Source organism: Coptis chinensis, unplaced genomic scaffold (genome assembly GCF_015680905.1).
Source record: "Coptis chinensis isolate HL-2020 unplaced genomic scaffold, ASM1568090v1 utg2340_pilon_pilon, whole genome shotgun sequence".
NCBI classification, from domain to species: Eukaryota; Viridiplantae; Streptophyta; class Magnoliopsida; order Ranunculales; family Ranunculaceae; genus Coptis; species Coptis chinensis.
This window is the reverse complement of record NW_028238126.1, coordinates 115,524-137,629: the sequence shown is the minus strand read 5'-3', so window position 1 is coordinate 137,629 and position 22,106 is coordinate 115,524. Positions and strand designations below refer to the sequence as shown.

Genomic DNA, 22,106 nt, shown 5'->3' with positions numbered 1-22,106 from the left:
AACTACACGGTTTTGGATAAACCGTGTTATATAGCCTATGCGGTTTTTCCAAAATCGTGCTACTAAAACCCAACTGACAGGCCCAAATTCATGTGGTTTTGAGAAAACCACGTGGTTTCGATAAAACTTTTTTTTTTTTTTTTTTTTTTTCCAATTAGAATCCCAAGTCCAGGTGGCGTTGGCAAAACCGCGTGAGTGATTTGATACAACACCAAACCAAATATTGGCCGATTTGGTGTTTGGTTTGGTGTTTTCATCAATATGTGATTCTCCTTAAATTGAAAAAACATGCTAGGTTGATATTACTTCTAAAGATGTTCTTAATGGCTTTGAACTTACTGGTAACTATAAGCTGCAATTGACCATTGAATTTAATCTAGAATAGGAAATAAAGATGCATATTGATAGACGTGAGGTTATTCGATTCATGGAGAGTAACTGTAGCAAATAATATAACTTAAGTAGTACAGATGAGAGTAGATAAAAAAAAAGACAAGATTATTCAATCTCAATTTGTTGTGGGGATTCTTGGTCGTTGGTGTGTTGCTGTTGTTGTGAGAGTGCATCATCCTGAGTAGCTGAAGAGGAGGAGGCTTCGACGGTCCTGGAAACCCAATCCTTGAGTGGGTCTTCGTTCAAATCAAGCCTCAAAAGTCCCAGCAAACATCCCTCCCATGAAAGCAACCGGTTCCTATTTTAATTTAATTAGTAAACCATAAAAAAAAATGAAGATATATATATTTTAGTTTTAGTAATACCTTGAGAGCTTGTTTGAGTAGGGGTTCTTGAGCAGGATTGAAGAAGCAGGAAGCTCTTGTTGTTGTTGTTGTTTTCAAGCCTCGTCCACTGCTCCTGTTGTTGGAGTTTGGCAGCTGCTGCATCAAATGTTTTTTAGAACATTTTTTCAAAAAAAAAAAAAAATCAAATTAATTATTATGAGCTGATGATTGATAGGTACCTGGAGCGATGAAGGGCAGCTGGTGGCGAGGAAGAGAGCCATATTATTTTGTCCAAAAAAACAGCTCGTGTCTTGACATTTCTAGGAGGCAGTAAGTGACACGTGATATGCACGTGTTTCAAGATTTTATATCTGTTTGCTTTGGTTGTCTAAAACCCCATTAAGAAGAAGAAGAAGAAGAAGAAGAAGAAGGAAACAATTATTACTAACTAGTTCAGAGTCTTCAAAGTCGAAAGCTCAACAACCACATTCCATGGAAGCTCTCATCGCAGGTCCCTCTCTCTACTACTACTTGTACTCAACAACCCCAATCTATTCCCTTTTGTATCCATTGTTTTGACATCTCCCTTTTCTTCATGCCTTTATTACTTGATACATACACTAAATCTATGTTGTTGACTCTGTTTATACATCTTTCCTATGCAATGAGAAATATAAAGCTGTGTATTTTAGTTTTTTATTTTTTTTTCATTTTTGTTGGGCTCTTTTATAAAAACAGCAAAACACCCTTTCTGTAACGTCTCCACCCACTGTTCAATTATACATAAATTTTACAACTTGCGCATTTGCTTCCTAATCTTTGATCAACCAATCTTTTTTTTTTCAGAAGCTACTGCTTTTGGTGACAGTGAGACTGAGGTCAGTACCCTTTTTCTTTTGGGAACTCTTCATTTTCTGCTCATCATATCTCCACAAGTAACTGGAGTTTCTCTTTTCAGTCTCTTGATGCCAAGATAGAAAAAGCACTGGAATGCCCTTGTGTAGCTCCATTGCGAAGTGGTCCTTGCGGTACCCCATTTATAGACGCTTTCCGCTGTTTTCTTAAGAGTACTGCTGAGGAAAAGGTAACGTCAATTGAAATTGTTGAATCTCATGGACTGAATTGGTATAAGAGTATGATTCACTAAGCGTGTATTGCATTTTTTAGTATACTCATTAGCTTATTAATCACCAAGGACAGTAAATGCATGCTATGTTGATAGGCTTGAAGCTGGCAATAACATGTCAATCTTGTTCATCGGAAAAAATAAATTTCAATATTGTTCTGTTTGTATATAGATATATTTGTGTGTTTCCCCTATTTTCTTTCTTTTTATGTAAATATTAATCCTGTTTGCTAAACCCACCATTTGGTGCTAATTAGTCTTGGGTAGTGTTGAGTGGTTGTTATTTATCTAGATATTTCCCTTAATTAATATCAATATATTATATTGTAGCATTATGGGAAATTGATACAAGTAATATGACACTTTGTGGACAAATGGTTTAGTCTTTTTTATTTTGATTCGGGGTAGTTTAGGTTGTTTGGTTTTTCCTTTTTGCTGGCCTATTGTGCATTCGTTATTAAAATTCACTTTTACCATGCAAAAAGAAAGAAAAGAAAGACGAAATAATATGACAGAAATACAGAATACAAAACCTCTACGATGGTGGGCACTACCACAATCAACAGGAGGCTAACCAAATCTCTAGTATAATGACATTTTTTACTCATAGTTTAAGAAACTCTGCCTGTCACCAAACCATTGGGCTTCACCTATGCGACATGTATGGGGTTATCTTCAAGATGGTAGCCCTTCTGTAAAAACTTCTCCGTTTAACTTTAAACTGCCATGGAACCACCTTCTATACACAAGTTAGCCATCTTTGTTGGAGGCAAGTCATGTGATCCCTACAATTGTAGTACAATCGACTACCTCAGGCTTGTATTAGGGTTTCTTTGATAGTTATGTATTGAATCATATTACCACCGTGAAGTAGTGTAGGTTAATATAAGAAAGTTGGGATCATTGTTTGGTTTGATGCCCACTGATATCGTGGACAAGCACCAAAATATTTGGACCTACTTTGGTGATATGAGGTTATCATCACATGGAATGGTGGATGGTCTGATCTCTATGTCTTTAGCCTGCTACATTAAGACTGGTTTCTTAAGAACCAAGGATCTAAAAAACTAATAGAGTAAAAGGCTACATGATAGTTTTCTGAGTTCTGAAGGTATAAATTTCTTATAATAAATGTTAACATGCATATTGTTATTTTGTAGGGATCGGATTGTGTGCATCCATTTGTGGCTCTACAGAATTGCATCAAACTAAACCCGGATGCGTTTTCAAAAGATGCTGTAGACAGCGTTGAGAGCAAGAAAGAAGAAAAAAAAACTGGAGAATACAAAATCAGTCCTCCTACATGGTCCACCGAACCGAAAGCCAAACTTTGAAAGACTGGAGAACAACCTGAAATTTTGGTTCTCTGTTCATCCGCCCCATTTTTTTTTGTTTGGTATAATTTAGAAACTGTTATCTGTTTTTCGTTTCTTCAACAAACAGTAGCTTTTCTTTATCAAAAGAGAATGAAGAGTTGCAGTTGTGGCAAAGGATTGGCATTACAGAAGTTACTAGTGTTTGTGCTTCCATCAATATATATATATAGGTTTAAAACAAACTTGCTGCACAGTTTGGAACTAAAAATTGTGTGAAAACATATATAAGTAGTCAGAAATGCACATAATATCATCATCAAATAGTGGCAAAAGCTAATGTAATTGTTGTTGTTGTTTTTTTTTTTGATAGGAAACTTCCATTAATACTTAAAACTTGTACAGTGGGTCAGTGGTTCAACTAGGTGAACTGTAAAAGATTTCTTCATGGGATGGGATACAAAATTATTTAAAACGGGTACAAATAGTGTATTGGGCTTTGAGGTGCAGTTTGGGGCCGGGCCTCCGACGATGCAGGTCCAAACGAAACGAATAAAATTTCCATTTCCACCACAGTGCTGATGTGATGTGCAGAGGAGCAGGAGGGGTTGGGTTTATCGACCAAAATGGCCGCTGCTTCTACTTTGCATTTGGTCGGAGCTTCTACTTCCGGCGCGTCTGTTCTACGCCGACATGGCGGTGCCCCACCATTTTTGGTGTTCCCTAAAGCAGCATCACATTTTACTCCCGGGCGTCTGGTTTCAGTAATGGCCAAGAAAACCCAACAAGAAAATCCTCCTTTAGTAGTAGAAGAGAAGAAAGAAGAAGTAGTGGAAGAAGAAGAGGAAGAGTTGCCCTGGATTCATGATAAAGCCATGGACTTGGTGGAGTTCACTGGCTCCGTCTCCCAAGCCCTCCCCGGCCCAAGAGTGGGTCAGAGCTCTCTCCCTTGGATCCTAGCTGTTCCCATGGCTTATGCTGGACTCACTTTCGTTATTGCCTTTGTCAAGACCCTCAGAAAGTTCAATTCACCCAAGGCCAAGAGACGCAAACTGGTTTTCTTTCTTCCACCCCTGTATATGTATATTTTCAATTCATTCATTATTAATCAAACCAATCATCCATTTAATGCCAGGTAAACAAAAATGCTTTCTTATGCAAAGCCATAGACGACTTACTCCTCAAAGGACGAAATCAAGTTCAGAATCAAGCTCTGCTGGAACTCGTGCAGCAGGTACATATTTATTCCGCTGCCCTCTTTTCTTGCTATGGGTAGAAATTGAAAATTTTGATATATACTTCTCATTTCTGTCCTCTTCTACTCAACTATTGCCTTTTCTCTTTTATTCTGCTTTGATTTTTGTGCATTTTGGATCTTTATAACGTTAGTATTTAATATCATCCAGACAGGCTTTGGCATGGAGGAAGTTTTGCGCAAGTACATTCGCTATGCAATGAATGAAAAACCCTTCAACCCAGACATGGTGGCAGACTTGATCCAACTCAGAAAAGCTTCTATGCTGAATGATGCCCAGGTTGCTGAAATTCTAAACGAGATATCAAGACGAATTGTAAGGGACAAAGGTAAGTTATCCTGCTGCTGTCATAGACACATATAGTTCTTTTGCTCCTTTTCTACCTATAAGATGCCATGGAAGTTGGAACCTACAAATGTGGATGGGATGAAATTATGAAAATGAGATCCATTCACCCACTACTCTGTGTTGTACTTTTGGATGCACTATGAGGATTAGCGTTTTGATGCCCCCCCTCCACCTATGAACTTTCTAACTTGTATTACCGTGGTTATCTCAACCACCTTTCCATTTGCATTTAACAACATTTGCATCTTTACGTATTAAGAGAAACTATATAGGCATATCAAACAAATATCAGGTATAATACTTTGTTCTTTAATGTACTATCCTACCTGGCTACCCTATTGTTTATAAGAGACAGCAGTTGAAAAGGGTCGGTACATTTTTTGTTTTGTAGTATATTATTTTGAATGGTATACTTGGGGTATGGCTGTACGTATCATGATTCTTTCTAGTGAGTTGTGATCACCGACCAATATGATACCACTTATTGTGTTTGGCACAAAATGGAGATATAGAAGCATCAAATGCGGGATGTTGTTTTGAAATATGATGTTACCAGCTGAACTTGTTGAGGTCAACACATCCGTTGAAAATATGAAAAATCCTGGAAAAGTGAAGAAAACACCTGGTATATGGTTTGACGGTAGACAATAGAATACGTCAGACGGTATCAGTAAATAAGTTTGATTTAATGAAATGAAGGAATGCTGTTGGATATCTTAACAGAAGTATCTCATATAAAAAGAGGATTTACTTCAGAATGTAGTATGGGTGACATAAGAACATGAATGCTCAAGGATTATTGTAATGGTGTACTGATCACAACTTGCTATCCATTTCAGGTCCAGTTGTCATGGATATTTCAGGATACTCAGAGAAGGGTTTTAAGAGAAAACTTGCTGTGCAGGCACTCTTTGGGAAGATATTTTATCTATCTGAGGTAACTGTGTGAATACATCTGGCTTTTGAAGTTTGTAATTGCATTGTTAATCTGCAAAGCTTCTGTTTGATTGGTCATAAAACTTATTGGACTCTATCAAGTTGGCCATAGACCATAGTAGTTGAAATTTTCATTATTAGTTGGGTCCTTGGGTTGAGATGTCATTTGATTGTAGTTAGATTCCCTAACGACTCATTCCGAGTAAATGTGCTCAAGCTGTGTTCAAAGCCACACTCCGTCGTGGATACTGGATCTTGGTTTTCATTCTTGAGTTGCTTGATTTAGTTTATTTTGGACGACATTGAACTGAAAAGCATCTTCTGTGTATATCACATATTGAACTGATTCCTTTTGTTGGGGATTGTGGACCAGCTGCCAGAATTCTGTTCAAGGGAGAGCTCCTTAATCATCAAGGAGATATTTGGAGTTACAGAGTATGGTCCTTTGCTGGAACTCTTGTACAATCTAATTGAGCCATCCTAGGTTATCTATATTGATCTTTAATTTTCTCATACGCAGCGAGGACGCAGTTACTCTTCGGACACACACGCTCTCTGAAGCTGGGGATGTTGATTCAATTCAGAAGATGGTTGGCATTTCAGATTCAGAACAATCTGATGATGAGTCTTCTGTTGCTTCTCAAGAATGATGTGTCCCATGGTTAGAGTTATGGCGTGAGTCGGAGTGGGATTGTATCCCCATCGAGCAATTTTGATGAAGTTGTCGGGAATTACTGATCTTTAGTACTTCGGAGATTTTAAGAGAGAGAGAGAGAGAGACTCAGTCAGTTATATATTCACCCTTTTCATATGAAGGAACTTGTGTACTTTTCTCAATTACATTTTGTAATGTTAATTGGTGTTTGTTATTTTACCTCAACTGTGTTTAGTCAGGTTAAGTTCTTGCCCTAGGCCCCTAGCCCAGTCTTACTCTGAACAACCTACAATCAGGCATTAAGTATGCTTGATCAAAGGGGAAAAAAAAAGAGCCAATGTATAATATTCACTTGGTACTCAATAATAAGAGATGCAGTTTTAGCAGTTTACTTTTTTCTCTGTAGAAATACGTACGTTAGACCTTGATGTTGGTACGTAGACACTACTACCGGCCAAGCAAAATGGCTATTGATAATTTGGCTGTAGGGAATTCACTGAGTCATTTGAAGCTCATTTTTGGTGACACTTACACTTCATTTTTCGCTCTCTTTGTTTCAGCAAGTGGTGTTTTGTGTATGGTTACAATTTTATAGGGAACTGACAGCTAAGGAGACATCAATTGGGAATAAAAGAGGGAATGACAACTAAAGATTCGTTTCAAAGTTTTGTTTTCTAAGATTGCTCCCTTCAGACATGGAGAAGTAGCGACTTAAGTTGAATATTTTAACTAAATCATCATATATAAGAAGGTCAAGGCCTACACGTAAACAGGTTGAGCCTTGTGCCCCACGAAACATGCGATCCGTATTGTCTGTTTTACTAAACTATAAAGTCTACTGTTAGTTTTATAACGAAAGGAAGCAGTGTAGTGTGCTTCCTACTTACGTTGGAAATTCAACTTGAACCAATAAGAGAGTGGTTTTTGGGACATAATGTTCTAGAGAATTAGTTTTATGTGATTTTGCAGTTGGATATATAGTCTTACTTTTACTATATGAGGATCTATCAAACCATCTACCAAATCAGAATGCATTGCATATTTACATGTCATTGTATAATGTGTAAATGTATATAACAGGCAAAAGGTTTAGTGTCTCATCCTTTTCTTCTGGTTATGTGAGGTGAGTAGTTACTAGTAATGAAAACTATGGCAGAAATTCAGGACTACGGTTTTGAGCAGAAGACGTTAAACTGCATTTGCAATTTCCCATAACCCTGTTTTCATCCATGTCTTTGGTGGGACTGAGGGATTTGGTGTTTGTAGAGTAGGGGCGAGAGCTGAATCTAGCCTATAGAAGCCATTCATAGTCAAACATATCCCTCCCAAACTCTCATGCTGAAGGTGGCAATTTTAATTTCAATGTTAATGTATAATAAACAATAATTTTGTAAGATTTGAACATCCAACAGATGTGTCTTTATGTTAAACTAAACAGAAGAGATAGTCAAACCTTTGCTTCCTTTAATTTCATTTTATTCCACTTGACATCGCTCTTGCACTTTTCTCTTCCACTTATATTCATCTATAAAAGTGAGATGTTGGACTCTCTTTCTGTTGCTCCTCTCCCTGTGTTCATGTGCCTGTAGATTTCCATCAACTTTGGCACGTTCCAAAGGATCAGTTAAAAAGATCTTAGAAGTACGCCTCGTACATCATTCGAGGTGAAGGATTCATTGATGAATGAATAGGACAGACAGCTCTTGCAGTTTTATCATCTATTCAGATGTTTTCAGGAAGTCTTGAAAACATTTGTAAAAAGTGTAGATAGGCAATATATGGTCATAGGGTTAGTGATGCAGGTAGCATTTATACTGTAAGGTGTAATGGCCCTAGGCAATTATTGAGGATGCAACATTGCCTTGGTGTATATATACTGTGCCAGTCTTTCTTCAGCATATTTTATATGTTAATTGGCTTTTCATTTTCATTTTTACCTTGTGTTTTCGGTTCGTTGTAGTATTCAATAAAGTTCTTAGCGTTGCTGCTCCTCATTTTAGTACAGACGTTTTCACATATTATCACCGAGATCTTTATTATCACGTTATGACCTGTTGTCAAAGTGTCAAACAATATTCTTAAGAAAGAAAGAATGATATTAAGAGCTTCAAAATGCAGGAGGAAACCAGATATATTATACCTTTGTTCTCCTTTTGCTCTATATTATCCTGAAACAGTAATATTTAATTTATACAATTTACTCGAAGCGGGTTAAGAACTCCAGAGATGAATAACTAATGCATTTTGACCTGTCTGGAGTTTTTGTTATAGAAAATCTAATTGTTGATTGTCTGGTCTAACTCTTTCTGATGGTTCTGTTTTTCTTCTTGATTATAGATCTCACCTCCCGTCTCTGAATGAGAAAAACTAGATGAATTGCACTCCTTGAACGATGAAGTTCTCCATAATCTTCACTTCCATAATCACAACATATTTCCTCATCATTCTTATTGGAAGATTTGTTCAAAACAAAAAGAAGAGGAAGGTCGACAAGGCAGCTTTGAGATTTCCGCCTGGCAGAAGAGGTTGGCCGGTAGTTGGAGATAGCATCAACTGGTATAATGCTGTTGCAGGTTCTCATCCACCTCGTTTTGTTGAGGAACAGGTCAAGAGGTATGCAGAATCTTTTTGTTTGCTTGAAAAGGAAGAAAGAAACAACAGAATTTTTTTTATTTCCTTTATGGTCAAAATGATAATACTCTTACAGTAATGAAAAGGCATATTATGCTTATAAAGTTAGAATGCTTTTTAATCACTTCACTATGCACTTGCCTGATTGCCAAAGTTCCCCCCCAAAACTGAAGTCCTTAATTATTCTGGCAGGTATGGAAGGATATTTTCTTGTAACCTTTTGGGTAAAAGAGCAGTTGTATCTGCTGATCCAGCCTTTAACCGCTTTATAATGCAAAATGAAGGGAGGTTGTTTCAGTCCAGTTATCCCAAGTCCTTTAGAGACTTAGTGGGAAAGAATGGGATCATAACGGTACAGGGAGAACAACAGAGGAAGCTTCACGGGATTGCATCAAACATGATGAGGTTAGAGAAGCTAAAGTTCCATTTCCTAAAGGACATCCAGATGGTTATGACTCAAACCTTGAACAATCTTGGCAACAGTCAAGTCATTCTCCTTCAAGATGTTTGCAGAAAGGCGAGAATTGTACTTTACCCTTTACACTATCTAGAAAGATGCATTATCATATAAGGGAATATTACTAAGTGAAGTAACAGCAGAAGAGAACATTACTAAGTACTAGAATTACTGCATTTTAACCATACACGGCCTCTTCAGTAATTATTTTTCTTTATTCTCCAGATGGCAATTAACTTGATGGTTAATCAACTACTGGGAGTGTCTAGTGAATCTGAAATTGATGAGATGGCTCAGTTGTTCTCAGACTTCGCTGATGGCTGTCTATCTGTTCCAATCAATTTGCCTGGTTTCCCTTATCACACTGCCATGAAGGTGACTACTTAAGCTTTTCATAAAATCTACTGCCTATATATATACTAATTAAACACAAAACTATTGCAAAAAGCTCCTAGTGTTATGTTCTTTATATCTGTAGACGAAATAAATGTGTGAGAAAATACAGTGCAACTACCTTGAAGTGCAAACTTACTGTATTAGAGGCAACATTAACTTGAGATTTATATTGGAAACACTCTTATTATTGTATACTATGCAAATGTCAGGCAAGAGAGAATATAATACAAAAGATTGACAGGACAATAGAGATAAGGAGAGAACAACCTGCAACAGACATCGGTAATGGTGTCCTTGGAAGATTGCTAGAGGAAGACAGCTTACCAGATGACACTATAGCAGACTTCATTATCAACTTACTCTTTGCTGGAAATGAGACAACAGCAAAAACAATGCTTTTTGCAGTATATTTCCTTACTCAGTGTCCCAGGGCATTGAAGCAACTAATGGTAAGTTGATAAACATTGTTAACATTTATGATGTTCTGTTGCCTAGAATATGTCCAAAAATTATTCCGTTATTGACAAATTAATGAATCAATAAATGATACTTTACGTTCCTCTTTTTGTTTATCTAACTACTCTGCTGTGAAAAGGCAGAGCAAGCTGGTTTACAAAGTAACAGTGATACACACATTCTTACATGGGAGGACTACAAAGCTATGCCGTTCACTCAGTGCGTAAGTTAATCTGTTTACTTTAAGTTTGACTGAGGAAATTGAGCTTGATGTTTCACAACATTTTCATGGATAGGACTTTAGAGCAAATTGAGCTTGATGTTACACAAATTTTGCATGGATTGAACCAGTTATCTTGATCACTTTGCATGTAATTGCACACTGGTTGTGTGCATCCATTCATAATTGCTTGGCCACCTTAAACACTTTCAGGCATTACTCCCATAAACTTCCGGGCCAGACGTACCCTGGTCTGCATTCTATGGTTATATTGAACTGCATAAAATAACTTCAATCTCTGGGATGAGTTTCTTAATTTTGTTATCAATATTCAGGTCATTGATGAAACACTTCGACTAGGAGGGATAGCAATATGGTTAATGCGGGAGGCCAGGGAAGATGTCGAATATCAAGGTAATCTTGCATCATTCATATTAAACATCTAGCTTTGCATTACCTACAGACTTAAAAGTGGATGAAATCAGAAACAGAAGGAAAGTGTTCTTTTTGAAAATGAAAAAAATAACAAAGAATCGAAATCATATTTCCCAATGTTTGATATTTGGCAGGTTTTCTAATTCCAAAAGGATGCTTTGTAGTTCCATTTCTATCAGCAGTTCACTTGGATGACAGCTTTCACAAGGACGCTGTCCATTTCAACCCTTGGAGATGGATGGACCCTGAGAACCAGGTTAGCTTTTGTAATCTATTCGAGATATTCTCCTGAGCACTCTCTGGAATCCTCCATGACTTTTTCTGTTGATGGTGTGTATTGCATAAATGCAATACTTTGTAAGATTAGTGTGTGCCAAGGTTAGGATCCAATGAGGCAATGACACGGGAATGATGATACGTACGAAAAGAAGGATAGAATACTTGTGTTTCATACATGTGACATTTAATTGAGTGTTCCAGTCTAGTCTAATAAGTGGTGTTTGTATGTGTGAAGGAAAAGAGAAACTGGAGAAGTAGCCCTTTCTATGCTCCCTTTGGAGGCGGCACTCGATTTTGTCCCGGTGCTGAATTAGCTAGGCTTCAGATTGCTCTCTTTCTCCATTTCTTTGTTACTAGATACAGGTATTTGGTCTCTTTCTGTCTGTCAGTCTCTCTGTAATTCAGATTTGTGTACCAACTGCAGGAATCAACACAAGTGATCCCAAATAACTCCCCTCCCCCACAATGTTTGTGTGTAATTCCAAATTGTAATTCGCCTTTGTTTTTGCTTTCTTGAATCTTTGAGGTTCATATGTATATGGTATCAGAGTAGCACTTCTCCCATGTCTTCACTTTGCTAGAGTCTGACCAAGTATGCGTATATCTGAAGCAGGAGTGCCAGATTACACCGACTGTGTGTTGTCTATTTTGAAACAAATACTAGCTAAGATTTAAGACAAACACCAAGTACTAACAGGATGTGATAATCTACAAGAATGTCACCACTTTCAGCATAACCACTAGTATAGTAGTGTGTACATTTTGTTTAAGGATTCGTTTTCGTTTACCTTGAAACATTGTGTTGTGGGTGGCTTCATCAGGTGGACACAGCTACAGGAGGACCGCATGTCTTTCTTTCCATCAGCTCGGCTAGTGAACGGCTTCCAGATTCGCATAACTAGGATAATTCCTGACGTTTCCATGCAATGAAAAATCACTCAATTCTCAATTTACTGTACCTATTAAGATTTGTATGATCTGTCTTGTTTTCTTTGTAAATCCACGTAGAACCTTTAGCTTATACATAGATCTTGTTGATATTTTGAGGGGTGAAACGCCAGATCATACATTTTGAGGGTTTAATTCCAGGGGTCGTAATTTGAGTGTGTATAGATACCAACTAGTTTGATGACACTGCCATTACAATTCACATTTCATGGCTATCATCGTCAAAGCCAACGACGTTCAAAAATTTAAGATTGGATATTTACACTTCGAAGTAATGACATCTACAAAATAAAGAAACAAACAAATAATAGTTTATACAATCGACTTCCAGTATGCATGTTGGAATTTGATTGCGAAGAGAGAATTTCAGTAATACAGAAGATGTTCATAATCACTCTTGACATTAATGGGGAAAAACGGCAGACCAAGTATTATAATTCACAAGTAGTTTTCAATCATTTTACAAATCTTCCTCATGACCAAGAGAAATTTTAGTACCGTGAAACCACGTAAGCCAAATTGTTACAAGACTTACAACTTACAAGTGATGAGACATGACACCACCTGAAGCATCCAGATTACAAAAGAAACAAAGAGAGCGCTATTACATAAACCATCCAAAGAAAAAAGAAAAATCATATTTTCACTAACAAATCACGTGTGCTCCAGCTCATGTATCCGAACTCAAACAAGCTGCTGAGGAACTACTTCTATTTGATAGATGATTGAGCAGAGATGACTTTCTGCAGCTCATATGATATCACAATCAAGGATATCGCTTCCAAACTAGAAAGAGATTTCGCAGGGTGCATGAAATGTTCTTCCCCGACAAATAGCTTCAAGATTTTCTCCAGCATAAGAGCAAAGAGGTGATATCTCGACACCTGAACCCAAAATAGAGTTAGCAAAGAAGGTAAGTTTCCATTGCACACTATTGGTAAACCTAAGGTAACAAGATTGCTATTGAAATAAGTATTGAGTTAAGCTTTATCTCCCCCCCCCAAGGCTTTTACCAGCAGACATAAAAAGTGTGCCCCCTTTTTAAGTAATGTATATTTCTTTTCCCCTCAGAAGGACATTACCATGAAAATATATACAGACTAAGGCAAGAATATTACCAGTTGCATAAAGAGGCACAGAGTGCGTTAGAAATCCGCCAGCAGCAACCACCCAACGAGTATGAAGGCGAAGAACAAGCAGCCTCGCACTATCAGGAGTATCAAAATTTGACCCATTGGCATTCTTCACAGGTGCGAATTCCTCTTCACGCAGTACCTGATCAAGAAGAACAAACAATTACCAAATTGAGTATGACACATAAAATAGGGCAACCGTGCCTCACAATAGCAGTTAGTGTTCAGAAAATACTGTACCAAGTCAAGTAAAAGACAGAAATTCACCTCAAAAAGAGCGGTTGCAGGAGCATATGTAAATGCATCAAATATAAATTGTTCCAACTTTAGGCCATTAGTGTACCCATGGATAGAAGGGATTTTCTTCTCAGCAAGGTGATGACTGTACCCAAAACAGTATTTGGTCCATCAAAATCAGTGCACAGGGAAAACTCTTACGAAAGATAAGAATGACAAAGACCACATGAAAATGTGAGCAAAATACAAATCACATTTTTCTCCATATTAAGAACAGCTTCATCGAAACTCGAAGTACATATATTTCTAAAATCCCATCACATTAAGAGTTTGATTTTGATGGCATCGAAGAGCAAAACAGAACAGTAACATAGCGCATTCCACTGCAAGTGATTGTCTCCATAAGAGTATACAGAACTACCTAGTGCGAGTTGTTTATTAGGTATCAGTGTTCTACTTAAAATTCCAATAAACAACGAACTGCTGATTCAGAGGCACAGAATTCTTTATAAGCATGCTAGAGAAGTGTGACAGACTTGAACATGTCATGGAGTGAAGACGACAAAAAGTAAGTTCCAACATTTCCAGACATGAAAAAAGAGACAGAAAAATTGGAGAAAACTAACATGCTGTCTTTCTCAAGTCCGTTTGCAACCTGATTCAGAAAATCCAAAGTGAACATATGCAAGCACACCTGAAGATTACGAAACAGAAAGAACCCAATATTAAAACCGGTTGACTAGGTGTAACTACTTAAATCTATATCTGCAAGAACATAAAAAAAAATTTAAGAGAAACTTGAGCTAGACATTGAAAGCACATAATATCCTAGCTCATAATGAAGATTTCTCTTTAGAAAGAGTAGAAACATTGGCTTCCCAAATATAGAAGGCCACAACTTTGGTTTGAAATGAAGGCCAATGTAAGTATCTAACAAGATCACTATTCTGTTTGGTGACTGGGGATAAAATCCAAAAAGAAATGAAGAAATCCTAAAGATAACTTTGGCAATGGAGATGGAATCAAAACTTCCATTTTTACTAAGGGGAATCATTGTTTTATGATATCCAAATTAAACATGAAATCTTATCTTTAAAATTTTATCTACTATAAAAGTAGCTAAACCTTGACAAGAAAGGGATTAGATACAAAAAAAAAAAAAAAAAAGTATACATTACTCCAGCAAAAGCGAAGGCGTCCAGTTGTCTGATTGATTTCACAGGATGTTTGCGGATCCAACTCACTATACTCAACCACAGAAAGGGGTCCACCTTTACCCTTTTGCGCAAATACCCCAACCTTTTCTTGAGGATATGCCTGTTCCAGGTTCAAGAAGAAAAAATATAATGATATGAGACTATGAGAGTACTTCAACGTACCAAGGAAAATACATTAAAATCATTTTATATTCTACTACGGAAAAATACATGTCACCAACTTTTGAGCTTTCATACGCATTATTAAGAATATTCTTGCACAATGATTATTTTCTGTTGTGTATAAAAATTATCTTCTTGTTGATTAAGGATATTATTTGTTACCTTACGTACAACTTTTGCTGCAGCAGCTACACCTTTGTCAATGAAGTATCCCAAGAAAGTTGGATCTGCAACGCGGACCTGATCCAGAGGCATTACTATATATATTACGAAAAACCTCATTGCAAATGTTTGTAAGAAATTAAATGGAGAGGAGCTCTCACAAGTGCATTATCTACTCCATAGCAATCCAAATATCTCACGCCTCTCATAGCCATATCCTCCAACAATCTTGAAGCTTTCAGAGCTGACTCAAAACAAGAAGATCAGACGAGGAAAAAATAAAACAGCATCCAAAGTTAAAAATGATTGATGAAATGTCTACCAGAATACACTCCTCCATTGCCATCTGGAGCTTTAGCAACCTGGATCATACGGAAAAAAGTTTTAAAACATTGAATCAACTTCATCCAAAGACTTTAAATTCCTAAAAGTTCAGCACACAAACAGCAATCAGGAAAAAGGGGGTCCCACTCGATGATGAAGCACCTTCACTGCAGTCAAAAGCTTTGCCATACAGAATCCAGTTACATAAAAATGGGAAGCTTGAACTACTTTATTTAGTTTATTAGATTTTTCAACCCGAAGCACTTCTTAACCAATGCTAACATATGTACAAAAAGCGGTTACACCACTCCCTTGTTGCACCTGTGACAACATTACTCCAAAATCTGAAGTTCACACAGAAACTAAAACACAAGGAGCAGATCTATATAAAAGTGGCAAGTATAACAAAAAAACTAAATTGGATTATTTATGGGGATACACTGCTTAAAAAGCCACATATAAAGCCTGAAGGCTCCCTGCCTTTGTGAGGCATGATGTGAGCCTCAGAGGTGCTTGAGCTTAAGCCTCAATACAAATTAAATTAAAAGAGAGGAAATATGGGGTTTGAGGATGGAAGTTTGTGATTTCCAATAGAATGAGGCATTTTGATGCTCAAAAAATAACCTACCAACATAACCTACCAGGGAGTTTTTAATCTTTAAAGAAGTTATGAGAAGTTAAGTAGTAAAAAAATTGATAAAAAATGGGAAAAAAAAAAACAAATGTGGGCTTAAGGTGCTTAAGCCTCTAGTGTTTTTTTTCTAAACATTGTGGTGATATAACAGCTTATCTTGCTTCTTTCACCCTTATAGTTGCAATAGCTGTTACCTCTTCGTTTCTAGAATTACAGAATATACTTACTTTTTTGCGAATCACAAAAAGATTATATCTATGAAACATGTGAGAATGAACAGAATAGCAAGGGAACAATGCTTCTGTTTTCTGTTTCACATGAGTTGGTGTGGATAATAGACATCAGTACTTACACTCTTGTGTTAAACTCAGATGCAACTATAATTTTTTTTTTAGATGCCTTTAGCTGAAAGTGAAGAAAAGATAAATAAACAATAAATTAAATAAAAGAATATCCCTTATTATATCAAAAAATAAAACACAATAAAGCCTTACTCTGTATGGAGTCTCCATGATAAATCTACCATCCTTTGTGACACAAGGTATAGTTCCTTGTTGAAAGAAGGTGACCTGCCTCGAAGAATAAAATAATCATTAATATCGATAAAGAAAGCAAACGAATTGGAGTATCAGCGGGAAACGGGATTCGGAGAAGTAAGAAACATGAGAGAACATACTTGATCAGCTTCAAGACCAAAATATTTATGAGTTTCAAAAAACTTGCGTGTTGAATCATCAGTGAAAGGGCTAGTCATTATATACCAATGTATTGGCACAAAAGCAGCAGAGCCTGCAGGTAGGTATTATGGGATGTAATAAATATATGTATATATTTTTTTTCATATGATTACAAGTCTGAAGGCGAGGTAAGGAATGTAGAGTAGAGTAGAAGAAAACATACCCTCACTTACAGATTGTGATGCAAGCTTTTGAACGCAAAGGATGCGTTCTGCTTGAAGTTGAAACAGTGACTTTCCTGATGGAAGTCCTATATCTAAAGTAAAAGATAATATTAATTGTAAACAGAAAATGTGTAAATCTAAAGTAAATCTGTAGATTAAAGGTACTCACTAAAACATCCCTTGGGATCTGAACTTCCAAGACGGGTCCCCTGCATTAAGGCAAGACGTTGATTAAAAGTTGAAGATGGATTGGAAAAATAGAAGAGAGAAAGAAAAAGACCTGGCCACCAGAGAGGAGGAGAACAGCTAGTTTGCCTTGGGAAATAGCTTTGAGACCAGTCTTCCACCAGTGCTCTCTTTGGTCAAGAGTTCTGTCTTCGACAGTAGAAACGCTCGTTTCTGGGACCGGCTCAATTGTAGGAGAAGGCAGGCCTGAGAAAGAAAGAATATATTTTTTTTTTGTAAAAGAAAGATGTTAAAAAAAAAAAAGGAATTAGAAAAGAAGGAAGGTGGTAGAGTGGTTTGACCTTGAGATCGAAGAGAAGAGCGGATGATGCGATCCAACCTTGAAAGATCTAGGCTCTGGAAATGTATAATATTTTTTTTTTAACAATGTAATTGGGAGATTAAAAGAAACGAGCGAACTAAAAATAAAAATGACCTGGATGTCTTTGACTAGAAGATCTCGCTCTGGAGGGGAGAGTTGATCCCAGAGAGAAAAGGCGTCTTCTTGGGCGTAATCCTTAAGCCTCTCGACCAGAGCTTGAGGAGGAAGTGACGATGAGCCATCCAGTTGCTGCTCCGCCATCACTGTAATAATAGCTTCTCTCATCTCTCGACAACACTTATTTAAAGACCAGAAGCAGACTACTGCGGGGACACTGGTTGCTTCTTGTTGCAGACATAATTAATAATAACACTGAATGAAGTGATTAGACGTTTTACCAAAGGGGTGGTTTGGTTATCTATGGGCTTATTATGGGCTATATCTATCTATCTATCTATCGAGGAGGGAGGGGTCCGATTCTTCTTCTTTCCAATCTCCACTATAATAATAATAGTAATGTCGGGCAGAGAAGTTCGAGAGTACACCAATCTCACCGACCCTAAAGGTATCCACACTTGTATCCTGAATTCATTTTCGTTATTCAATCCTAATTAATTACTTTATTTATTGCTACAGATAAGAAATGGGGTAAAGGCAAGGAAAAGATTGACGATGAAGACATTACTTTCCAACGCATGGTCGCCAAGGTTGTTTCTTTATCCAATTTTATCCTCTAATAATTCATTTGCGGATCCGTTTTCTTCTACTTGTGTTTATGCGTTTTTATACCAACAAACAACCAAACTAAACAAAACAATCAAAACATAGAAATTGTATCAACTTGTGTATTTATGTCACTCACTTTATCCCTGAATCAATTAATACTTTTTTTTTCTTGCTATTATTTCTACTACATTGATAGTTTTTTGTTGGGGGAAGTCTTCTGATAACATGCCCTGACAGGGATCTTGGCTTCTCTTACTGGCTGCTTGATGCAACCAGATGCAAGAGGTTGCAGGAGAACGTGGCGGTTATCTTCATGGACGTGGCGGTAACTTCACTTTGCTTCTTCTTCTTCTTTATACACACAGATGGAGGCGGTGGTTTCTACCATTTTTTTTGATCTTTGGCTAAGTTTAACAATGCAGCTCTCGATAGCGATGACCTGCTGTATCTTAAGGAACAGATGGAAGCTGAGGAAGATGCTGAGCGCCTTTTACGTCGTACAGAGAAACGAGCTTTTGCTGCATTTAAGATATCCTTTCGACCTGTTTGACCTCCTTCTCTCCATTTTATTGGTTAATGATCATGATGGTGAGAGGCGGCATTATTAAGTGTCACAACTTGTTGGTACTCATCAAAGTCCCACTGGGGAAATCTTCTAGCCAATTGTACTGGTGGCTCCCCTTTTTATTATTATTATTATTTTTTTCACTTTGATGACTGCATGGACGATCGTAGTTACTTGAAAAAGTTGCTCCTACAATTTATGATTGGTTCTATTGGGTTCCCTAATTCTGTGTAGGGGATCTCCATACCCAATTGCTTGCATTCTTGTGCTAGTGCATCAGACACACAGTATATTTTTTCCTTAACCAATGGACACAAAGCTGCGAGCTTAGCAGATTCTTCACCTGCTGCAGTGCCATTGCCACTTCGTGTTGAACCCAAACCAAAAAGTGGAATAAGGTATATGACTTTGCAATCCTTTTCGAATTGTTTATATTTTGATATCTGCGTAATTATAATTTGTTTATGGGGCTAATTATGTTTATTATTGGAGCGAAGACAACACGATCTTTTAAAAAACATAGTGGAGATTAGACCAAAGCGATATAGGGTTTCAAGTCCTTCTGATGGAAATCAACCTGCTGCTGTTTTAAGCCCTCCAGCTGTGACAAATGAAAAGGCTGAGTCCAATACAAAGAAAGAGCTTACATCACCATGGCCAAACGAAGGAGAAGCTGAGTTCAAAAGCGAGAACCCCATTAAAAGCTTACTAGGCTTAGCCTATGAAAGTTCCGAAAGTGAGGAAGATTGATTTGAAGTCGATGTGTATTGGTGGAACATTGTATCTTACTACAACAGTATAATGATATAACCTTTTGTTTATGACTTCATTTTTTTTGTGCAAGACATGAGCCTCTCTGTGCATGTGTCAGTACAAAAAATCAAGTTAAAACTTCAGAATGTTCCAAAACACATGTAGAATGAAATGAATTTTCTTTTGCTAGACAATCGGATCGATCAAGTTGCTTTTAAACTTGAATCAACATCTTGATCTATTTGAGAGGCAGGGCACCTGCTGATCTTGTTAATGACCTAACAGCTCTTGCATTTGCTACTGCAAATCTTTGTTGAGGGTTGTAATTTGGGTTTGCTGCACCATTTCCCGTTTGTCTGAAATTGGCTCCATTAAGTAACACGTCTTTCACAGACCTCCAGTTCCATGACCTTGAAGCCCCTCCTTGATCCAGTGCCCATGTTACCTGTTCAATGTTATTTTTGTACATGGATATTAGTAAAGTTGAGAAGCAAACACTTGTTTCTAAATAACAATAAACTAAATGCTTTAGAGCTTGGCGCTACCTGTTTCTTCCCAGCTATAGGTGCTTCGAAGATATTGCCTTCGCTTCTAATGGTTGGGTTCATACTTCCACCAATAGCATATTCCCCCCATCCCAAGTAGAAATTATTTGCTATATGTGCATACCCATGGCGAATCCTGCAAATATTACAGAATTTATGTCAGTGATGGTCTGGGCATGCAATTTCATAGTAAACGGGATATAACAAAGAATTACCTTGGCATTCTTTGATTGCAATTAGGACCAAAACGATTTAAGGTTACGGTCACTCTCATCTTCTTATCCTGGATAAATCCGTCATCGTGGCCTAGTAGCATCACTTTATCATGGTCTCTGAACAAGTTGTTTGAGATTGTGATATCAGTAGATCCACCTGTGACATCAAGCAGACCATCCTGGCCATGGTAAAGGGTGTTGTGATCGATCCAAATCTTTGAAGACCCAACTAAGCGGATTCCATCACCATCTGAATGTTGAATCTGCGAAACTCTTGAACCTGGGCCGAGCACTGGACCTGGAGGTTGTCCGCGGCAGTTATGGAAATGAAGGCCATGGATAATCACATTGTGCACCTGAACACGTAATGATATGTAACTGCTAAAACTAGAAAGAAGAAAGAGAAAGAAACCATGAGTTGCTGTTAAAGGGGATAATATACCTGACTGAGCAAGAACCCGGCTCCACCTGCTATGCGAACATTCGTACCTCTACCATCAATGGTGGTGAAGCTTCCAACCAGAAGTTTGCGCTGAAGCCTGATATGCATGTCTCTCTGGAATGTGATCCAGACCTTACCACTGAGTTTGGTTGTCCCATATCTCAATGTACCATACTTGGGGTTCATCGGGTCATCACTGGGATCAGTCACTGTGTAATGAGTTAAACCTCCGCCTATATTGTTGGTCATCTTTCCTGCAAACCCTACTGAGCACGTTGCAAGTTGCTGCCTGTTGGTCCGCCAATTACGATTTGTTCGCCAACATTGATCTATCACATTCATGCGCCTTCTTCTTGCTGGCCTCCTGGCAAAACATGGAGTTGCTAGAAAAATAAGGAAAATAAAGAGAAGAATGATGCGGGGGATGGAACAAGCTGAGGACGCCATGGTAGTTTGGTTTTGAGAAGGAAGTTTATTGAAAGAGGATTTTTATAAGAGGAGTTGGTTGAGGTACTAGCGTGTTTGTTTTGAATTTTGGGGCTATTCATAGGAGTAGAGAAGATACAGGGGAGAGAGCCAACACTGAACAGTTGTTATTCTGGTCATTTGGGTCTGGGCAGTAATAAGCCCCACACGTCAGCTGTTTTAGTTTCGCTCCAACACCGGTTATTAGTTAGGTACTTGACGACACTTTGACACAAGTACCTGATTTAACATTTTAACCTTGACTCACTAATAGCATCTCTATGTGGTTGTATACTAGTATCACCTCTAAATTTGCCTCCACAATTTGGAATTTCGCAAAAAACTATTTCTAGGTGGAAGCAAATTTGGAGTTATCACCTGCCTAGCTGCATCCGATGCAAATTTGTGATTTCGGATGCTAGCTACATCCGATGCAAATTTGTGATTTCGGATGCGGATGCGGCGAGACAGTGATAATGTCGCGCACCACTCCTAATGTCGCCCAAACATTTTTTTGACTTTGACCACAACACACCGCGCCATTACTAATGTCGCGTGGGGTTTTTTTTTTTTTTTCAATTTGGCGCGACAGTGGGGAATGTCGCGTGTTTTTTTTTCCCACCCAACTTGGGGTAACAGTGGTAATGTCGCATGACAATACCAATGACACGTGACAGTGGTACTAGCATGCGACAGTGCCAATGGCGCGCGGGGTATACCCTATATACAGATTTGCGAGCGATATTTGCCTCCATCTAGACTTGGTCAAAATTTGAGAATACTTTCTTCAAATTTCGGCCTCAAACTTGCAGGTGATACTACCACCACCTAGAGATGCTCTAAATCAGTAAATCTTGTATACAGGGGACGACTTCTTAATCCCCAAATTTACTAATTTCTCTT

At 37.8% G+C, this 22,106-nt stretch overlaps 7 protein-coding genes and 1 long non-coding RNA gene across 12 annotated transcripts; 5 read left to right on the top strand and 3 right to left on the bottom strand.

Moving 5' to 3' along the window:
• Positions 1 to 401: 401 nt before the first annotated feature.
• On the bottom strand, positions 402 to 1,096 carry LOC147473533 (UPF0426 protein At1g28150, chloroplastic). Its single transcript, XM_086587348.1, is given in 4 exon segments — positions 402 to 657; positions 659 to 691; positions 759 to 875; positions 959 to 1,096. Coding segments are annotated over 4 exon segments (351 nt in total). The 5' UTR covers positions 1,001 to 1,096; the 3' UTR covers positions 402 to 498.
• A 32-nt stretch (positions 1,097 to 1,128) lies between these two features.
• MIA40 (Cox19-like CHCH family protein) lies at positions 1,129 to 3,335 on the top strand. The gene is made up of 4 exons (XM_086587347.1): positions 1,129 to 1,230; positions 1,566 to 1,597; positions 1,678 to 1,803; positions 3,006 to 3,335. The coding sequence occupies exons 1-4, from the start codon at positions 1,212 to 1,214 to the stop codon at positions 3,177 to 3,179; spliced, it is 351 nt and encodes a 116-aa protein (XP_086443473.1). The 5' UTR covers positions 1,129 to 1,211; the 3' UTR covers positions 3,180 to 3,335.
• A 395-nt stretch (positions 3,336 to 3,730) lies between these two features.
• On the top strand, positions 3,731 to 6,739 carry LOC147473531 (uncharacterized). Its single transcript, XM_086587336.1, has 6 exons — positions 3,731 to 4,213; positions 4,294 to 4,392; positions 4,565 to 4,742; positions 5,602 to 5,699; positions 6,072 to 6,133; positions 6,219 to 6,739. The coding sequence occupies exons 1-6, from the start codon at positions 3,785 to 3,787 to the stop codon at positions 6,346 to 6,348; spliced, it is 996 nt and encodes a 331-aa protein (XP_086443462.1). The 5' UTR covers positions 3,731 to 3,784; the 3' UTR covers positions 6,349 to 6,739.
• Positions 6,740 to 7,597: 858 nt separating this feature from the next.
• LOC147473530 (Cytochrome P450 superfamily protein) lies at positions 7,598 to 12,442 on the top strand. 5 transcript variants are annotated; one of them, XM_086587332.1, is made up of 10 exons: positions 7,598 to 7,697; positions 8,691 to 8,966; positions 9,177 to 9,501; positions 9,667 to 9,816; positions 10,047 to 10,286; positions 10,433 to 10,516; positions 10,849 to 10,927; positions 11,083 to 11,204; positions 11,463 to 11,590; positions 12,049 to 12,442. In XM_086587332.1, the coding sequence occupies exons 2-10, from the start codon at positions 8,746 to 8,748 to the stop codon at positions 12,155 to 12,157; spliced, it is 1,458 nt and encodes a 485-aa protein (XP_086443458.1). In that variant the 5' UTR covers positions 7,598 to 7,697; positions 8,691 to 8,745; the 3' UTR covers positions 12,158 to 12,442. The 5 variants fall into 5 exon arrangements, with proteins under 5 accessions (XP_086443458.1, XP_086443456.1, XP_086443460.1 ...); XM_086587330.1 differs by lacking the exon at positions 7,598 to 7,697 and adding an exon at positions 7,877 to 8,017 and having other exon boundaries at positions 12,049 to 12,341; XM_086587334.1 differs by lacking the exon at positions 7,598 to 7,697 and adding an exon at positions 8,139 to 8,155 and having other exon boundaries at positions 12,049 to 12,341.
• A 115-nt stretch (positions 12,443 to 12,557) lies between these two features.
• LOC147473528 (UDP-N-acetylglucosamine diphosphorylase 1-like) lies at positions 12,558 to 17,777 on the bottom strand. The gene is made up of 15 exons (XM_086587328.1): positions 17,607 to 17,777; positions 17,473 to 17,527; positions 17,226 to 17,377; positions 17,115 to 17,154; positions 16,945 to 17,037; positions 16,721 to 16,833; positions 16,539 to 16,613; positions 15,409 to 15,448; positions 15,248 to 15,330; positions 15,087 to 15,164; positions 14,719 to 14,862; positions 14,172 to 14,239; positions 13,576 to 13,690; positions 13,294 to 13,450; positions 12,558 to 13,059 (listed from the first exon to the last, which is right to left on the bottom strand). Exons 1-15 carry the CDS (start codon positions 17,775 to 17,777, stop codon positions 12,962 to 12,964), a joined length of 1,482 nt encoding a protein of 493 aa, XP_086443454.1. The 3' UTR covers positions 12,558 to 12,961.
• Positions 12,957 to 13,452, top strand: LOC147473529 (uncharacterized). The gene is made up of 2 exons (XR_015210401.1): positions 12,957 to 13,088; positions 13,247 to 13,452. It is a non-coding gene; the product is annotated as an uncharacterized LOC147473529 (long non-coding RNA).
• A 135-nt stretch (positions 17,778 to 17,912) lies between the features above and the next one.
• LOC147473527 (ankyrin repeat protein) lies at positions 17,913 to 19,612 on the top strand. The gene is made up of 6 exons (XM_086587337.1): positions 17,913 to 18,057; positions 18,129 to 18,199; positions 18,495 to 18,543; positions 18,641 to 18,748; positions 19,100 to 19,181; positions 19,281 to 19,612. Exons 1-6 carry the CDS (start codon positions 17,913 to 17,915, stop codon positions 19,531 to 19,533), a joined length of 708 nt encoding a protein of 235 aa, XP_086443463.1. The 3' UTR covers positions 19,534 to 19,612.
• Positions 19,613 to 19,634: 22 nt separating this feature from the next.
• LOC147473526 (putative pectate lyase 2) lies at positions 19,635 to 21,325 on the bottom strand. The gene is made up of 4 exons (XM_086587335.1): positions 20,739 to 21,325; positions 20,297 to 20,652; positions 20,082 to 20,217; positions 19,635 to 19,981 (listed from the first exon to the last, which is right to left on the bottom strand). Exons 1-4 carry the CDS (start codon positions 21,183 to 21,185, stop codon positions 19,775 to 19,777), a joined length of 1,146 nt encoding a protein of 381 aa, XP_086443461.1. The 5' UTR covers positions 21,186 to 21,325; the 3' UTR covers positions 19,635 to 19,774.
• Positions 21,326 to 22,106: the final 781 nt, after the last annotated feature.

Coding starts and splice junctions, on each gene's coding strand:
- MIA40 (XM_086587347.1), top strand. Junction 1,598..1,677: donor TTGGTGACAGTGAGACTGAG/GTCAGTACCCTT, acceptor TTCTCTTTTCAG/TCTCTTGATGCCAAGATAGA. Junction 1,804..3,005: donor AGAGTACTGCTGAGGAAAAG/GTAACGTCAATT, acceptor GTTATTTTGTAG/GGATCGGATTGTGTGCATCC.
- LOC147473531 (XM_086587336.1), top strand. CDS start 3,785: ATGGCCGCTGCTTCTACTTTGCATTTGGTCGGAGCTTCTACTTCCGGC. Junction 4,393..4,564: donor TGCTGGAACTCGTGCAGCAG/GTACATATTTAT, acceptor AATATCATCCAG/ACAGGCTTTGGCATGGAGGA. Junction 6,134..6,218: donor GAGATATTTGGAGTTACAGA/GTATGGTCCTTT, acceptor TCTCATACGCAG/CGAGGACGCAGTTACTCTTC.
- LOC147473530 (XM_086587332.1), top strand. CDS start 8,746: ATGAAGTTCTCCATAATCTTCACTTCCATAATCACAACATATTTCCTC. Junction 10,928..11,082: donor GGAAGATGTCGAATATCAAG/GTAATCTTGCAT, acceptor GATATTTGGCAG/GTTTTCTAATTCCAAAAGGA. Junction 11,205..11,462: donor GGATGGACCCTGAGAACCAG/GTTAGCTTTTGT, acceptor GTATGTGTGAAG/GAAAAGAGAAACTGGAGAAG.
- LOC147473528 (XM_086587328.1), bottom strand. CDS start 17,777: ATGAGAGAAGCTATTATTACAGTGATGGCGGAGCAGCAACTGGATGGC. Junction 15,165..15,247: donor ATGGAGTAGATAATGCACTT/GTGAGAGCTCCT, acceptor CCTCTGGATCAG/GTCCGCGTTGCAGATCCAAC. Junction 13,060..13,293: donor TGTGCCTCTTTATGCAACTG/GTAATATTCTTG, acceptor TTTTGGGTTCAG/GTGTCGAGATATCACCTCTT.
- LOC147473527 (XM_086587337.1), top strand. CDS start 17,913: ATGGGCTTATTATGGGCTATATCTATCTATCTATCTATCGAGGAGGGA. Junction 18,058..18,128: donor CAATCTCACCGACCCTAAAG/GTATCCACACTT, acceptor TTATTGCTACAG/ATAAGAAATGGGGTAAAGGC. Junction 18,749..19,099: donor AGCTTTTGCTGCATTTAAGA/TATCCTTTCGAC, acceptor CCAATGGACACA/AAGCTGCGAGCTTAGCAGAT.
- LOC147473526 (XM_086587335.1), bottom strand. CDS start 21,185: ATGGCGTCCTCAGCTTGTTCCATCCCCCGCATCATTCTTCTCTTTATT. Junction 20,653..20,738: donor CCGGGTTCTTGCTCAGTCAG/GTATATTATCCC, acceptor TTACGTGTTCAG/GTGCACAATGTGATTATCCA. Junction 20,218..20,296: donor TGCAATCAAAGAATGCCAAG/GTAATTCTTTGT, acceptor TAATATTTGCAG/GATTCGCCATGGGTATGCAC.